At 44.2% G+C, this 17,878-nt stretch overlaps 1 protein-coding gene across 2 annotated transcripts in view; it reads left to right on the top strand.

Moving 5' to 3' along the window:
• Positions 1–17,878, top strand: part of EPHA3 (EPH receptor A3) — a 276,444-nt gene that overhangs the window by 198,495 nt on the left and 60,071 nt on the right. For both annotated transcript variants that reach the window (XM_029578191.1, XM_029578190.1), the window contains exons 4-5: positions 5,736–5,891; positions 6,338–6,673. In XM_029578191.1, the coding sequence (XP_029434051.1) occupies positions 5,736–5,891; positions 6,338–6,673 (492 nt within the window). The remainder of the gene's footprint in view (positions 1–5,735; positions 5,892–6,337; positions 6,674–17,878) is intronic.

Below are 17,878 nucleotides of genomic sequence, written 5' to 3'. Positions count from 1 at the left end.
GAAACCAACGAACACCAACAGAAAATGAAACAAAGTGTTCACACTTCCCAGGTCAGTAAAGGTCACTTAGGAATGAATATGTATGTATGTATTCCTATTGGCTGGCTGTGCTCTTATCTATTGATGTTACCAATATGGTTGGGGGGATGTGAAATGGAAACAGTTGGAAGCTTGACAAAAAAAGTAATGTAATGATCAGCACTCACCTGACTAGAACTTGTTTGTTTATTATTTTTGTTAGCAGGCACCTGAAATGCTAGTGCATGTTGAATTTGCCAATCACTGTGCATTTTAGAAAGGTGGTCCTGGCTGGAACTGTACACAGTTCAAATATATGTAATTGATTGTTGGTAAGTGTATTTTTTAAGTAGCCACACTGGCACCAGTATGTTTACTTTTCCTCCTACTTAACTCACTAGCTCAGCTTTGTAAGAAGGGCTTCTCTGCTTGTGTGTTGTTTTTGTTTGGTGTGAGGAGAGCAGAAACATCAGATCTTTATTCAATCTACTACAGTCATCTCTTACAGTGCCCTATCCCTATTAATACCAGGAGTGTTGTGATCTTCCTGCACACAGTGCCCTAACCCTGATACCAGTCTGAGACAGCTCCCTCCCTGCATTACTAGTGAGAGGCTGGCTTCACAGACAGGGGGGAGCTGCCTGACCCTCACTCCTGACTTCCCCCATGTCCCAGCTAGTGAATGGTGTGTGGGTGAGGGGGGGGGAGGATGGTGAAGTCTGAGACAGCTCCCTCTCTGCATTACTAGTGAGAGGCTGGCTTCACAGACAGGGGGGGAGCTGCCTGACCCTCACTCCTGACTTCCCCCATGTCCCAGCTAGTGAATGGTGTGTGGGTGAGGGGGGGGGAGGATGGTGAAGTCTGAGACAGCTCCCTCCCTGCATTACTAGTGAGAGGCTGGCTTCACAGACAGGGGGGAGCTGCCTGACCCTCACTCCTGACTTCCCCCATGTCCCAGCTAGTGAATGGTGTGTGGGTGAGGGGGGGGGGAGGATGGTGAAGTCTGAGACAGCTCCCTCCCTGCATTACTAGTGAGAGGCTGGCTTCACAGACAGGGGGGAGCTGCCTGACCCTCACTCCTCCGGGGTATTGTGATCTTCCTGCACACAGTGCCCTATCCCTGATACCAGGGGTGTTGTGATCTTCCTGCATGCAGTGCCCTATCCCTATTAATACCAGGAGTGTTGTGATCTTCCTGCATGCAGTGCCCTATCCCTATTAATACCAGGAGTGTTGTGATCTTCCTGCATGCAGTGCCCTATCCCTGATACCGGGATGTGTGCAAGAAGATCACAACACCCCCGGTATCAGGAATAGGGCACTGTGTGCAGGAAGATCACAACACCCCCAGTATCAGGAATAGGACACTGTGTGCAGGAAGATCACAACACCCCTGGTATTAGGGATAGGGCACTGTGTGCAGGAAGATCACAACACTCCTGGTATTAATAGGGATAGGGCACTGTGTGCAGGAAGATCACAATACCCCTGGTATCAGGGTTAGGGCACAAGTTCTAGTCACATTGACTGATCACATTACTTGTTTTGTCAAGCTACCAACTGTTTCCATTTCCCATCCCCCATATACTGTCAGTAGGAAACTTGGTAACATGAATAAATAAGAGGGCAGCCAATAGGAATACATATTCATTCCTAAACTGACCTTAACTGACCTGAAAAGTGTCAAATTGTATCATTTTCAGTTAGTGCGCACTAACTCCCAGTTAGTGCGCACTAATCGGAAAAAACGATTTTTAATGATTTTTTAACTAAAAAATCGTGCCTAAGACGATTTTCTTGCCCTGCCACACGATTTCTATCGTTAAGACGATATGGAAAACGATTCACATCCCTAGTGGTTGGAGCATTTTGCTGCTTTCTGCTCCCTCCACCCCCTACTCGGCCAGTGAATGCTGGGCTGCTCTGCTCTATCGTGGGCTCTTAACATGATATTGCCATGTATCCACAGGGAGGGGGTGATTTTCAGACTGTGCAAGTTGGCACAAAGACCTTGTGCACTTTTTATCTATGGAATCTGCACCAATTCTCAAAGTAAAAGCATTTTAGTTTTGAAACTTGCTGTAGATACAAACCATCCCCAGACATTTGTGTCTCCTTTCTATATGGGTACCTTTTCCATGGAAAATAAATAGATCTGAAAACACGATCTATGTGTGTTATTTGTCTCCCGCAATCTAAATACCCCATCAGGAACACCTCCTCTAAATATGGATAAAAGAATGTGGGTCTAGATTTACGCACAAGCCAACATGATCTGTCTCTAGAGCGGCCAAATTTGTGGGGTGATCAGTCTCTAGAGCAGCCACCCTGCAATCCTGTCCCGGACCTCGGAAGGCACCCCTCCCTCTGCTGCTGTCACTGCCTCCTCTCCCTGAACCTTGGTTCCAGTGGAAATCCTCAAAACACAGTGAGTGTGGAGATGAAGGCTGAGCTCACAGGTCTAGGTTTCACATTTACGTCTGTACCCAAACATAAACTTGTGGGCGTATGTCACGCAGGGTTCCATTTACACCCAAAACTGGACTTTCAGATGTAAATCCACTTTGAAAATTCAGGCTGAAATACAAGTGTACATACTACATGGGCCGTTATATAATGATCCTCTTCATGAACATCTTCCCTTAAGGAGTCATACTGTGTTGATGTTAACTTGGGATCCTAAAATATCAGAGATCATATTACCTCCTACTCTTCCTGTGCAGAGGAAAGTTGAATTCAAATTTGCTATCTTAATCCAGTGCTGCTCACCCAGTCCTCAGGGCACAGTCATTGTCTCATGCATATTCATTGTGGATATCCTGAAAACCCTGACTGGCTAGGTGTGCCCTGAGGACTGGGTTGAGAACCAGTCTTCATCACCATGGATCATTTCTGTTTTATCTATTTATAGCCCTCTGTGGTCTCTAAAATCTGCAAGCCATGATCTATTGGAGGTCCCTGCTGTTCATTCTGCTAACTTAGCAAAATCTTGTGATCATGGCTTTCTTATAGGGCTGGTCCTCTCCTCTGGAACTCACTGCAGGAGCAGCTACAGTGAACAACTAATACACAGACATGTTAAAAAGCTTCAAAAGCATTCCTATTTCAGGATATCTCTGATACAGATGCCCAGATTATCTGGCCCTTTGGCCCTCTCTTCACTTTCTTATGGTAAACTCACTAGCTGAGTCATTTTGATACTAGTTTGAATGTTTGATGTTATGTTTTTATGAGTGTGTTATCATATCCCTCTTTGGGCAGGTTATAAATCTTTTAAAATAAAAGGTGAAACTGAATCTTTCATTCCTGGATTTATTGTATCTGCACATGATTTCTGGAAGAAAGAAATATCATTTATAAAGCTACATATAATTAAATATAGGTTTCCCTGCAGGACTTCCCTCATCTAACATGTCTTAAAGAATTGAAAGTGTGAGCTTTTGTGTCTTTTCGAAAGTCATGCAATAAACAGTTTATCTGCAGAAGCAACTTCCAGTTACAATGAAAAAATAGCTCCTTCTGAATTTGACAGTAATATTTTTGACAAGAGGCAGAAAACGTCAAACTTTAGTTTAAATGCATTTGTAACCCTGTCCCTTCTCCCTCACCAACCCACTTCTTTTACTATTTTTTTTTTCTAAGTGGCAAGAACCAGCAACCTACAAATGACATTTTCTTCCCTTTCTCCTAGATGTTCTCCCATTAAAGTTTGTCATGAACGGTTGGGAGAATGTGAGAATTTTTGCAGAATCTTTGCCAAGTTGTTAATGCAATAGAAACTGAATCTTTTGCATTTCCTTAGCTTCAATGAGAAGAAAGAAGAGTCAGAAGGTTCGACTCAAGGCAAAATTTCATGATAATCACACCCAACTCCCAACAAAGACCTGCAACTACCACATTCAAGTCCAATTTATTGCTTAATTACAGAAATGCCTAAAATAACAAGGAGGGAAGACCCAGGCACATGCCTGGATTTTCTAACAATTTGAAAAGGATTAGTATCACTACTTCTGTGATCACAATGGACCTTCACCCCTGCTTGTTGAGAGCTGATCGGTGCAGTTTGACGGGATAGTATCATGCCTTCGGACAGATGGATTGAATTGCTGCTATTGCTGCTTTACATCCTATGTTGAAAAATCTCTCAACCACTCTGGCTTTGACTAAGAAAACTGCTAATTGAAGAGATTATTTGAATGTTGGACTGCTTTAATGCATTTTTGGAAAAAAAAGACAAAAATACATTATTCTATTGACAGTATTATTACTGTTGAGGTGTTTGCTTATGGTGCTTCTAAGTCTAAGATATAGTGGTCCCCATAATCAGTTGATAGAAGCTTGCTGGCAGATATCTCTGTTTATTAGTGTAATAGTAACATATACATTTCCCTGTGGCAAGAAGCAGTGTGATTTCCCTATTCAGTAAAATTGTTATTAGCATTGCATCCACTTCTTCTTGAGGTTCCTAGAGCCCCAGAATCCTAAAGATGTCTGAAAGGTTAGGACAGGGAGCACCAGGCTGCCTGATGGAAGATACAAATCGGGATCCAGTGGCTACGGCATGCCAGGCCAGCAGGGCTCTCAGCAGCTCATTTCCACCCTGGCTGCTTGAGAGATAGGGAAGGTATGGAGACAAGAAAGCATTTTTCTAGAGAAAAGGAAGGGCTAATAATCGGAGATCGTTATGATCCTTTCTGCTTCATTTTTTCCTCATTTTTCTTCTTCCTTCCTCCCTGTCTTTTTCTCTGGTTGTAAATGAGGTCTATTGAAAGACCTCCAGCTGGAGTGAGTTAGTTGCGGCTCTCACCATCTTCCCTAAAGAAGCTGGTAATGCAACACTCGTCTTTCCATTACATGGAGAAGGTTCCTGCTGCTTGCTTGGTATCAGTCTTGTTTATCCTACTCTGGCTTATAGTCTTGAACCAATAAAAAAATATCTATCAGTAAATGGTTTGCTAGGCTTCTCAGGGAATGCAGCTTAACATTGATTTTATGTTCCTCTGATTTTGGCTGCAGCACTGCATGGATAGCGCACTGCATGCATTCATGTATTAGCTACATGAATGTCTTTATTTTCCAATACACCTATCACCCATTCCTTCCATGCAGATTCCCAGTCTTTAGGACAGATTTTTCTTCACACCCTGCGAACAGTCCCTGAGTTTTCCATGTATATGCTTCATTTTTTTTCCTTTCTGATATTTGTCTTGTTGAACCAGGCTTGACTGAACAAACATGGCTTACATGCTAATGCAGTACTGGCTCCTCCATCAGCAACATTTGTAGTACATAGAGGAGATGCTGATTCATCCATGCAGAGAAAACATCTAGAAGTCCCCTTTCAACTGTTGCTCTTGATGTTAGCTTTATGATGTATGTTCATTGGTTGCCTTTAATTAAATGAAGTAAATCCTATAGTGCACTCTGCTGTACTGAACCATAGCTCCAGATATGTGTGATATTGAGCTTCAGGGAGAATAAAGTAGAAGTATTTTTTATAGCGAATACACACTGATTTTCAGTACATAATAATTTACAGTTTCATTATGGTACTTTTGTCCACAAAAGAATCACATTTTTTATCAAAAATTGCATTTTGCATCAAAACAACAAAAAAACCCATTAAGCTTGCATGACAGTGGTCCAGCTTTCCATCCCTTTACCCACAGACAAAAGCTACAGATTTTTAAAGTCAATGTTCCTGTTTTGTGTTTCAGCTTGCTGGCCTGGATTCTACAAAGCCTTTGCTGGGAACACAAAGTGCACGAAATGCCCACCTCACAGCTCTGCCCACGAGGAGGGATCAAGCCATTGCAGCTGTGAGAAGAACTACTTCCGGGCAGATAAAGATCCTCCGTCCATGGCTTGCACCAGTGAGTAGTAGTATGTGCTGGGGTCCTGCTTGCTGGCTCTTGGACTGAGGGTCAGGATTATTTTCTGTCTTACTGAGCTTGATTTACTAAGCTTTTGTCCCATAGACAGAGAATGGGGAAAAAAAGTTTTAGAAGTAAATCAGACCCTAAATCCCTCATGATTCAGACAATAAATGGACTACGTTTACTGAAACAAATGTTTTGAAAGAGAAAGTTTCATTGGGAACTGAGGCTATTGAGCTTCCTGTCTATTTGCTCCAGTTTTAGTCTCACAATTTTATGTTCTTACATGATTGTTAAACTGGAATTTTGTTTGACTGAAATAGCCATAATAGGATGCAGTGAAATTAAGCTGAGACACATGTAATTAAATATTTGTTTCAAGTCATGGGTAGTTGGCTGTGCATGCAGATTCTGTGTTATCACATTTTTGACTGTCTTGTTAGGACCTCCTTCCTCACCAAGGAATGTCATCTCCAATATCAACGAGACATCAGTTATCCTAGACTGGAACTGGCCCCTTGATACAGGAGGTCGGAAGGATGTGAACTTCAACATCATTTGCAGGAAATGCGGGGGTCAGCCAGTGACGTGCGAGCCCTGCAGTGGACATGTGCGCTTCCTGCCTCGTCAGAATGGGCTCACCAACACCTCTGTGACAGTCACAGACCTGCTGGCGCACACAAACTATACCTTTGAGATTGAGGCATTGAATGGGGTGTCCGGCTCTGGTGTTTTCTCAAGACAGTTCGCTGCAGTCATTATCACAACCAATCAGGCTGGTAGGTTAACTTTCATTGGCTCCCCTTGAGTGAAACTATTGAGATTTGCATATCATCTGACAACTGTTCCACTTCTTAATCAATTAGTTGATATAAATAATCTTGCATACAGCCCCTGGTTACCAAGCAGGAATGTTTATAGATTTTGCATACTATTATTTATTCTTGCACAAGATGGTGATGTTGAATGCAAAGGAAGTAAATCTGCTTGTTAGGGATGTGCAGAGGGACGCCATACATTGCATTCGGGATTCGGATTCGTCGGGGGCCAGATACGTTGCATTTGGCCGTATGGCGCCCCGATACATTAATATGTCGATTTCTATTCATTCCCCTGCTAAAATTAAATTAATTACAACCCCCCACCCTCTTGACCCCCCCCCCCCAAGATTTACCAAATCTCCCTGGTGGTCCAGCGGGGGGTCCGGGAGTGACCTCCTGCACTCGGACCATCGGTTGCCAGTAATCAAAATGGCGCCGATAGCCTTTGCCCATACTATGTCACAGGGGCTACCGGTGCCATTGGTCAGCCCCTGTCACATGGTAGGAGCACAAGATGGTGCCGATGGCCATGTGACAGGGGCTGACCAATGGCACCGGTAGCCCCTGTGACATAGTAGGTCAAAGGCTATCGGCGCCATTTTGAAACTGGCACCGAGGGTGTGAGTGCAGGAGATGGCTCCCGGATCCCCCGCTGGACCACCAGGGAGTTTTGGTAAGTCTTGGGGGGAGTCAGGAGGGTGGGGGGTTTGTTTAAATTCATTTCTTTAGGCGGCCGAATAATTTGGCGAAGATTTATGTATTCGCGGGGAATCGCGATACATTTCGCTTCCCCACGAATACAATGAATATGGCCACATCCATTGCGGATTGCCAATACGTAGGGACCGAATGCACATCTCTACTGCTTGTATTTTTTCTGACTATAGAAATATTTGTTTGCCATCATATTAGATGACATCATAGCATTTTGTGTCTGCTGAATACTCAAACTCTGAATTGGATTAGCAAGGATTGACCTGCCTATAGCTAAATACTGTAGTCCAGTACACCATGCCCTTACCAAAAGATTCTTCTTGTAATCCCCAACTAAATACATGATTCACGAAGAGTTTTTCCCGTAGACACAAAATGGGAGAAAAGCCTTAATGAATCTGGCCCTAATATTGTTATTTCTTATTGCAACGAGACTGGTAGTTAACATTCAGAAGTGTTTGCTTGCGATGCAAAATCTTTATAAAAAATATCAGACTGAGGAAAGGAAAGGTTTTGAGATAGCATAACAAGCACTTGTTTGCATAAATCTTTCAGAGCTCTTTAGCCTTCTTGTAAGCAAACAAAAGGTGTGTAGACAGATTCCAGTAATTTGCACACAGTCATGCTTCAACTGCATTCATTATTTAGCACTAAACAATTAACATTAAAAGACAATTTCATTTACCTATTTAAACTAGCTGTGCTATTGCCTTAATAGAAAAAGAAGGCAGTGGAAGAAAACTCTAGGCACCAAGGGCCATGTTTTCAGGAGACTGGTGCCGGAGGTACCAGAAGGATAAACATCCTTATGGAGACAATGCCAAGCTGGAACTAGCACAGTGTTGGTCAATGATTTTCTTTCCAGCAAATGGATTTCTCTGTTTCTGACTTTTTTGGCTACGTTCTGCCCCATGAGTTGAGGATGATTCCATATTACCTTTAAACTAGGACAGAGAACTTGTATGATATGGGGAATAGGAGGCTATAGCCCACCACCTGACCTTAGTCAAACCAGGAGAATGAAACTTCCTTTTAGAAAAATATGTTATCCTGTTTCTGGTCTATTAGTTTAGTAGGGAGAAAGAACTAATTCTAGCTCACTGGCACACATTTTAAGCACAGTGGTTAGCAGGATATTATGCATGCATGGAATGTTCCAGATCATTTAGTCATTAATGATATATTATAGAATGTAATGGGATCCCTGTTAGGTGTGTCGGGAACAGACGATTGCTGTACTGCAGTGGAAATGAGAGCCGCGGGTCAATGTAACCTATTTCTTTTAGAAATATATAAAACTACCAATGCACAATCGTGTGCAATCGTTTTGAATCAAAACACTCTGCTTTGTTATATGTCATTTCAAAACAAAAAGAAAACCCAAAAGGAATTGTTTCATTTCATTGTGGAATACAAAATACATCCCCGGCCTGGTCTCCTGCCACTGCCAGCACCCACTATCCCCAACGCACACCCCCACACACCATCAAAATACAAATTCAAATACTTTCCTGGGCCTTCTCCTATCCTCTTGTGCTCCTGGGACTTATCTGAGCCCATCTGTGGGTTGCAAGAAGTTGGGTCGTGTTTTCACTCTGGTGCTGGCTGGCCCCGACGGCCTCAGGACACCTCTGAGAGAGATGGGAGAAGGCAGCCCTGCCGTTTCCTTTTGGTTTTTTATTCCTATTCTTTTCACTTTGGTGTTTATTTCAAGCAAACAAGTCAAAACAAAATAAATGTCGAACAAAACTAAACATGAATTTTAAAAAAATGAAGAAATGAAACAAAACGCATTTGTTTCCATGCAGATCCTTAGGGTATTCGATACTTGGTAACATACCGGAAAATGGTTGCATTAGCACACGTTTGAAACTTATGAACGGTAGCGCCCAGCATCAAGGCATCAACCTCTTTTAGATACGTTGACCTCTGCTTGACCTTTATATGTTTCTGCCAGCAGAGCAAAATGTCTTTCAGACGGCCAGATTAATCCAAAGACTTTTCCGGGAACCTGTTAGAGCCTTCGTTCTGCCTGGTCTTTGACCTTCCTTAGGGTTCATGAAAGAGCAGGTTTCATAGTGCAGGCTGTCCTGCTGAGGTGGGGTCAGAGGGCAACCAGAAGCCCAGAGTATCTGGCTTTAGCACAGGAGGGTGCACAGTGCAGCAGAAGTTCACCCAAAATGGCCGAACAGTTTAGCGTAGTCCAAAGTATGCAGCGGCAAATTTAGTTAAGACTCTTGTGAATATCCACAGATAACTAGAAGAAGAGGAGGTGCAGGGGAGATATGATACAGACATTCAGACACCTAAAAGGTTGGAATGAGGCATAAACTTGGAATCTTTTTTGTTAGCAAGAAAACAGTAGAACAAGGGGTCACAAAATGAAACTCCGGGGGAGCACAACTCAGAACCAATATCAGGAAATATTTCTTCTCAGAGAGGGTGGTAGATGCCTGGAATGCCCTTCTGGAAGAGGTGATGAGGAAGAAAACAGTAAACAAATTTAAAAAGGCGTGGGATAAACACTGTGCATCCCTAAAGACTAGGGGTTGGAAATGAAGAAAAGGGTGCATGGGGTAACGTGCGTGGAGCGGCAGTTACTACCCTTAGCAGAGGGCATAGGGATTACCATTCTTAATCAATTAGCCTTGATTCTTTTGAACATTTGCAACATCGCTCTCTGGGGAGAAGATGAAAGGGGAATCGGATTCTGCTGATTATCAATGCTGGACCCCAACTTTTACAGTCTGGGGTACTGATACGCAGACATTAGGAAAAAAGCACCGGACTGCTTCTATGGCCAAGTCCAAAACCAAAGCAAGTCAGCATTGCTGGAATTTAATGGAAGGCTCCTCACCAAGTAAAAACGTTGCTAGCAGTAGTTTTTTATGGGTTTGACAGTTGCTTGCTTTTGATTGTAAATATTACTACTTTTAACATAAGGTTTGGGGTAAACTGCATGGAGCGGCAGTTACTACCCTTAGCTGTAACATGGGGGTAAGTTGCACGGAGCGGCGGTTACTACCCTTAACTGTAACATGGAGGTAAGTTGCACGGAGTGGCAGTTACTACCCTTAACTGTAACATGGGGGTAAGTTGCACGGAGTGGCAGCTACTACCCTTAACTGTAACATGGGGGTAACTTGCACGGAGCAGCAGTTACTACCCTTAACTGTAACATGGGGGTAACTTGCACGGAGCAGCAGTTACTACCCTTAACTGTAACATGGGGGTAAGTTACACAGAGCAGCAGTTACTACCCTTAACTGTAACATGGGGGTAAGTTGCACAGAGCGGCAGTTACTACCCTTAACTGTAACATGGGGGTAACTTGCACGGAGCAGCAGTTACTACCCTTAACTGTAACATGGGGCAGGTTGCACGGAGCGGCAGTTACTACCCTTAACTGTAACATGGGGGTAAGTTGCACAGAGCAGCAGTTACTACCCTTAACTGTAACATGGGGGTAAGTTGCACAGAGCGGCAGTTACTACCCTTAACTGTAACATGGGGCAAGTTGCACAGAGCGGCAGTTACTACCCTTAACTGTAACATGGGGGTAAGTTACACAGAGCAGCAGTTACTACCCTTAACTGTAACATGGGGGTAACCTGCACGGAGCGGCAGTTACTACCCTTAACTGTAACATGGGGGTAAGTTGCACGGAGTGGCAGTTACTACCCTTAACTGTAACATGGGGGTGAGTTGCACGGAGCGGCAGTTACTACCCCTAACTGTAACATGGGGGTAAGTTGCACGGAGCGGCAGTTACTACCCTTAACTGTAACATGGGGGTGAGTTGCACAGAGCGGCAGTTACTACCCTTAACTGTAACATGGGGGTAACCTGCACAGAGCAGCAGTTATTACCTTAAGAAATTTCCTGGGCAGAGTGGTTGGACCATTTGATCTCTTTCTGCCGTCGATATTATGTTACTATGTGTGTAAGATCATTTTAAAGGCACTTTTATGCATGCAAGTGGCTCTTTGGAGGTAGCCCCCGTGGGTTTGTGTATAAATGTGTGCATGGAATACAATTTCATGGGTGCTTTTATGTTACGTACTAAATAGGGGTTCTGGGACCAGAGTAGGGGGTAGGAATGGGATTTGATTTTTGACGCACAGAGTTCCTCCTGCTCTCGAGCCCTGTGTAACTTTGTGCCTGTGTGCAGTGCAAGGCTGCGCACACTCTTGCATGTTGGCAAAGCAGATTCATGCATATAAATCCGTTTTTTAAAGTCTGGGGGTAAAAATGCAAGCTGTTTAAAAATGACCCTTTCCTTGGCTCTTTGAATACAAATAAAAATCCCAATATTGGAATCTGAAGTGGTTCAGATAAGGTTTGCATCAGCTCAATATGGAAATTGGAGCCGAGCTGCGGATGAACTGGATTAATCTGCATCGATCCTCACAGCTTGGGCTCTGTGGAGGAAGCTGGATATTTTGGCCTGGATGAAGTAGAATCATTAGTGGGAGGGTTGATGGAAGCATTGCTAAATTAGAGTCAGGGTGCACTCTGCAAAGCATGCTTTCAGTCCTGACCCTGGTAGCACTCAGCCCTGACTGGGATTCAGCAGCAGGCCACCAGATGGTGCATTTTCAGCCATTTGCTTTATTGTGTCACCAGCTAATCATGAGCATTTCCACTGTAACTGAACCTATTCCCACTGAGAAAAGTCAGTGTGACCTGGTCACCGAAGAGTCGATGCAAGCATCATTAGGTTATACAGAATGACAAGCTCTATGCTTCCCAGTGATTCTGCTGTTCCTGTTTGCAAAGGCACCATGACTGCCTCAGGGACCTTCGCTCCTTCCCTGTAGTTTTTAACCTGGCAGAGCTAGCGTGATATTAAACCCAATGTAGGTCTTCTTAAGGCATGAATGGGGGATTTCTTGAACGCTCGATTCTGGAGGAAAGGCTTTCTGAGAGCCTCTCTTTTTATTAGGGTTACAGCTGGGGTGTGCTGTGCAGCTTCCAGAGCCCAGCACAGGCTGGGCGGACAGATCCAGTGTTTCCTAAAGATTATTATGGCAGAGACGCAGATGTTCAGTGAATGATCTATACATATTTTTCTCCCGATAGAAGACTTACTAAAGTGTGTTTAAGCACATCTTGCAAGGAGTGAATTGCTCTTCACTATTAAAGATTTTGATAGCTAGGACATGCTTTTACATTATGTTTTGTTTGACTGGCACTTATCTTTCATTTTCAAATGCCACTGCAACAAATAAGGCTTTCAAAACCTTTAAATGTGCCCAGGGGATGCCGAAGGGTTCTTTATGCTGAGTAACAATCGTCCTTATGGTAAATAAGATATGGACGTGTGCTCGTACATGCACGCTCTACCCAAGCTCGGCCCCTTCTCCCTTTGCCACTCCTTACATTGCTTGCTTTCTTGCCCTTCTTCCCTTTCTCTTCTCCCTGCCTTGCCCACCCCTTCCATTACCCCATCCTTTGCCATTTCCCTCCCCTGCTTCCTGCTTTGTCCTACCTCTTCCAATGCATCCTCCCTTGGCCTGTCTTCCCTTCCCACCTCTTCTATTGCTCTCTCTCTCAGCCCCCTCTCCCCTCCCTTAACACATCCCTTCCATTATATCTCCCACTCCCTCTCTTCCATCTCCCCTCCTCTGCTGCCTGCCTTGTCTCACCCACTACTGCTTAACATTTCTATATTGCTACTCACCATACAGAGCGCTGTACAAACAATACATATGAGACAGTCTCTGATCAATTACGACAAGCACACAGGTCAAGAGACTTGAGGAGTTTCATATAATAACATAAGGCTATTAATGAGTTAATTAGGTAGAAGGCAGACAATCAGGCTTAACATTTAAAACAGCCTCAAAAAGGTGGGTTTTAAACCAAGCAAGAAGGGAGCATGACGCACCAGATCAGGAAGACTTCACCAATCACACGGCGCAGCCAGGTGAAAAACACGGAGTTGGGAACTGGCAGGAGAGAAGCGCACAGATAGGAGTGACTTGTCTGATGAGAGGAGTGCACGAGGAGGCCTGTAGGAAGAGATAAGGGAGGAGGGGTAGTGAAGAACTGCAGAGTGAAGGCTCTTGTAGGTGAATAAGAGGAGCTTACCTAAGAATATAAGAACATGCCATACTGGGTCAGAACAAGGGTCCTTCAAGCCCAGCATCCTGGTTCCAACAGTGGCAACAATCCAGGCCATAAGAACCTGGCAAGTACCCAAACATTAGATGGATCACAAGCTACTATTGCTTATTAATTACCATCATAGCAGTTTATGGATTTAACCTCTAGGAACTTATCCAAACCTTTTTTAAACCCAGTAACACTAACTGCTGAAAGCACATCCCCTGGCAATGAATTTCAGAGTTCAACTATGTGCTAAGTGAAAAAGAATTTCTTCGATTTGTTTTAAATGAGCTACTTGCTAACTTCATGGAGTGCCCCCTGGTCCTTCCATTGTCTGAGAAATAACAGATTTACATTAACTTGTTCAAGTCCTTTCATTATTTTGTAGACTTCTGTCATATCCCCACTCAGTTGTCTCTTCTCCAAACTGAACATCCCTAACGTCTTTAGCCTTTCCTCATAGGGCAGCCATTCCATGCCCCATATCATTTTGGTCACCCTTCTCTGCACTGTCTCCAGTGCAGATATACTTTTTGAGATGTGGTGACCAGAATTGTTCACAGTATTCAAGGTGCGATCTCACCTGTAGCGATACAGAGGCTTTATGACATCCTCTGTTTTATTTTCCATTCCCTTCCTAATAATTCCTAAATTCTGTTTGCTTTTTTGATCGCCCAAGCAGACTGGGCTGACAATTTCAATGTATTATCTACTATGATGCCTAGATCTCTTTCCTGGGTGGTAACTCAGTATGTTTACATTGTGTAACTGCAGCAAGGGATATTTTTCCCTATATGCATCACTTTGCACTTGTCCATGTTAAACTTCATCTGCCATTTGGATGCCCAATCTTCCAGTCTCGCAAGGTCCTCCTGCAATTTATCACAATCCGCTTGTGATCTAACTACTCTGAATAATTTTGTATCATCCGCAAATTTGATAATCTCACTCCTCGTATTCCTTTCCAGATCATTTATAAATATATTGAAAAGCACTGGTCTAAGTACAGGTCCCTGAGGCACTCTGCTGTTTACCCTTTTCCACTGAGAAAATTGACCATTTAATCCTACTCTCTGTTTCCTGTCTTTTAGCCAGTTTGTAATCCACGAAAGGATATCGCCTCCTATCCCATGACTTTTTAGTTTTCTTCGAAGCCTCTGTATTCAGGAATGGATAGAGAGCCAATGCAGTGACTTCCTCTTCTTCCTTTCTTGTTTCCTGTCCCCTATCCCCTGCCTTGTCCCAACCCTTCTGCATCATGGTGATAAGGTAAGGCGTTATCATAGATTGCAGCAACTCGATGGTATCTGGGGGTCCATATTTCAACTTGTAAGTTATCCAGCTAAATGCAGACATTTTAATATTTTGGGCACCTGTCTGGCTAAATTATGTGAATAAATCAATATCCATCTAACATTTAGCTGGATAACATAGGGGGTGTTCTGGGAGCATTCTGGGGAAGAATTTAGCCGGATAAGTTATCCAGCTAACTCCAATATTCAGAGTTAGCCAGATAACGTCTATAGCTAATTCTTGTCATGAAACAGAGCTGTCTTAAAGTTAAGCGGATAAAATGATCGGGCTATCTTTAAGATAGTCGGATATGTTAATGATGTGGCTGCATCACTAACTATCCAGGGAAAGTATGGCCGACTATCTTTCAGGCCGATACAGTACAGTGCGCTTCGACCGAGCGCTCTGTTAACCTGCTCTTGGACATGCGTTTTCCCTTACTCCTTATTCAGTAAGGGGAGGAAAACGCGCGTCCAACCCGCAGCACCTAATAGCGCCCTCAACATGCAAATGCATGTTGATGGCCCTATTAGGTATGCGCGCGGGATACAGAAAGTAAAATGTGCAGCCAAGCCGCACATTTTACTTTCAGAAATTACCGCTCACCCAAAGGTCGGCGCTAATTTCTTCCGGCGTCGGGAAAGTGCACAGAAAAGCAGTAAAAACTGCTCTTCTGTGCACCCTCCGACTTAATATCATAGCGATATTAAGTCGGATGTCCCAAAAAGTAAAAAAAGTAAAAAAAAAAAAAAATTTGAATTCGGCCCGCGGCCCGCAGCTGTCGGGCCGAAAACCGGACGCTCAATTTTGCCGGCGTCCTGTTTCCGAGCCCATGGATGTCAGCGGGCTCGAGAACCAACGCCGGCAAAATTGAGCGTCGGCTGTCAAACCCGCTGACAGCCGCCGCTCCTGTCAAAAAGGAGGCGCTAGGGACGCGCTAGTGTCCCTAGTGCCTCCTTTTCCCCATTTTTACCGCGTCACCTAATTTAAATACAGAGCCGGTGCGCGCACCGGGAGAGCGGGCGTTTGTCCGCTCTCCCGCAGACTTTACTGTATCCGCCCGTTTGCTAGCTGACCTGTGCTGAAATCGAGCTAAATAATTTCCGTCCTACTTTCATTTCGCACTGGAAGGCAGAGAACATTTAACTCTGCAGAAAACATCCTAGCAGGGAAAAAGCAAAGCATGCTTTTCAGATCCCTGTTGCAGGAAAATATCCAGAGTGAAAAAATGGAGGTAGTGGGAAATGTGGTTTTGTATAGAGGATATTACAGAAGGTCTACCAGTACTTCAGGCCTTTCTGCCCTCTGGGGCGTGGCTTCTCGGGAGTACTTATGGCCCTGCCAGGCCTGCTAATTGGTGCTGCTGCCATTTGCTGTTTTGTATTGGAGGCTTTAGACTTGCTAAGTGTCAGATGTTTCACATGCAATAAAAGGGAGGAAAAACCAGTATAGATGTGGCGGCGGTAAATCATTTGCTCTTATTTTCCTCATTCCCAGTGAAAGTCAGACCGGATTAGCCCCCATTGTTAGCAGAATGACATCTGTCGGCAGGAAGGTGGTTGAATCTGTTTCTGAGAGGGGAGAGGGAGAGCCAGCAGCTGCTGCTCCCTGCAGTGCCTTTTCCTGTCCCGTCCACCCCCGCCCAATGCCCGGCCGGCAGCACTCACCAATTCCACAACCTAATCCTCTGTCCTGGATCTAACCTGCATGGGTCTGGAACTGGCTAGGCCTCGGTCTAACCCTAACCCTCGCCTGCACGTCTCTGTCCCAGCCGCCTTCTGTCCAGAGTTCCCAAACCAGGAGCCATTTTAGCTGGCAATGCTCTTAACTACTAGAAAGCATTGCCCATTGCTGATGACGCCATAGCTCAGACTGAAATTACTCTGCTTTGGTAAACCAGTATGTTTCCATGTCTTTATTTTAAATCACATATATCCTGAACTCCAAAGTCATAAACACATTACAATTACAAACAAAAACTGTTGGACCAAATGGTTCAGGTGCCTATAAAGCATGAAGTGGGGCCAAATGAAGGCTGTCAGGTGCCTGTGTTTTGCTTTATTAGGGCCTCGAATGCCTTATTGAAGAAAAATGTAAGGGCTTTCCGGAATGCCTTGGGGTCATTAATGTTATGTAATTGTAAGAGAAATGGATACCAGAAAGTGGTGGAGTCGAGACAGGCCAACCGAGACGAGGGCATGTCAGAGGGCTGTTTATTTGATGAACGGCGTGTTCTACATGGAGTGTATAATTTGAGAGTAGCGTTGACGCAAGGTGAAAAACATTTAGGTGAATTTTAAAACCCTGGCACGTGGCAAAATCGGGGATGCATGCACAAGTCGTGCTCGCACAAACACTGAATTTTAAAAGCTGCCCAGGAGCACGAGCATCTCTGGCCGCGCACACATCTCACTTTGATTCAAAAGTGGGCATGGTCTGGGGTCTGGGGTCTGGGTATGGGCATTTCAGGGCACGGCCAAGACGTGCACGTAAATAATTCATTCCTGGGTGTGCCCAGGTCTTCTCCTGCGTAACTTTACTTCTGCTATGGAGGAGGTGTAACTTAAAAAATAAAATAAATTGGCTATTTCTGCCGGGTTTAAAGAGTCGGGGGTAACTGGGGGGAGTGCAGGTTATCAAACCAGGAGGGTTCGGAGAACTTAGCTCTTAAGTGGGTGAACTGCTGGACGAACTGCCAATGGCGTGGACGCATGCCAGTTTTAAAACACCCGGACTTACACAATAGAATCGGGATTTGCACACCTAAACACATACCCACTTTAAATTTTGCACACATGTGCACACGCTCGGGCTATTTTTATAATGTACACACATTATGTGCGCACAAGTTATAAAATGGCTGAGTATCTGGGCGCACGCTGATGTACACGTGCCAAAGTGCACCCGTGCGCCAGTTTGAAAGTTACCATTCTTATGTATAAGGTTATGGATAACAGAAATGAGTTTATATTGAATTTGCCAAAATAATGTAAGCCAGTGCAATAAGAAAAGTACAGGTGTAATGTGGTAACGGATATTTATACC

This window comes from Rhinatrema bivittatum, chromosome 15, assembly GCF_901001135.1.
Source record: "Rhinatrema bivittatum chromosome 15, aRhiBiv1.1, whole genome shotgun sequence".
In the NCBI taxonomy this organism is placed as follows: Eukaryota; Metazoa; Chordata; class Amphibia; order Gymnophiona; family Rhinatrematidae; genus Rhinatrema; species Rhinatrema bivittatum.
The sequence above is the reverse complement of the archived record's forward strand: the minus strand, read 5'-3'. Positions and strand labels throughout refer to the sequence as shown.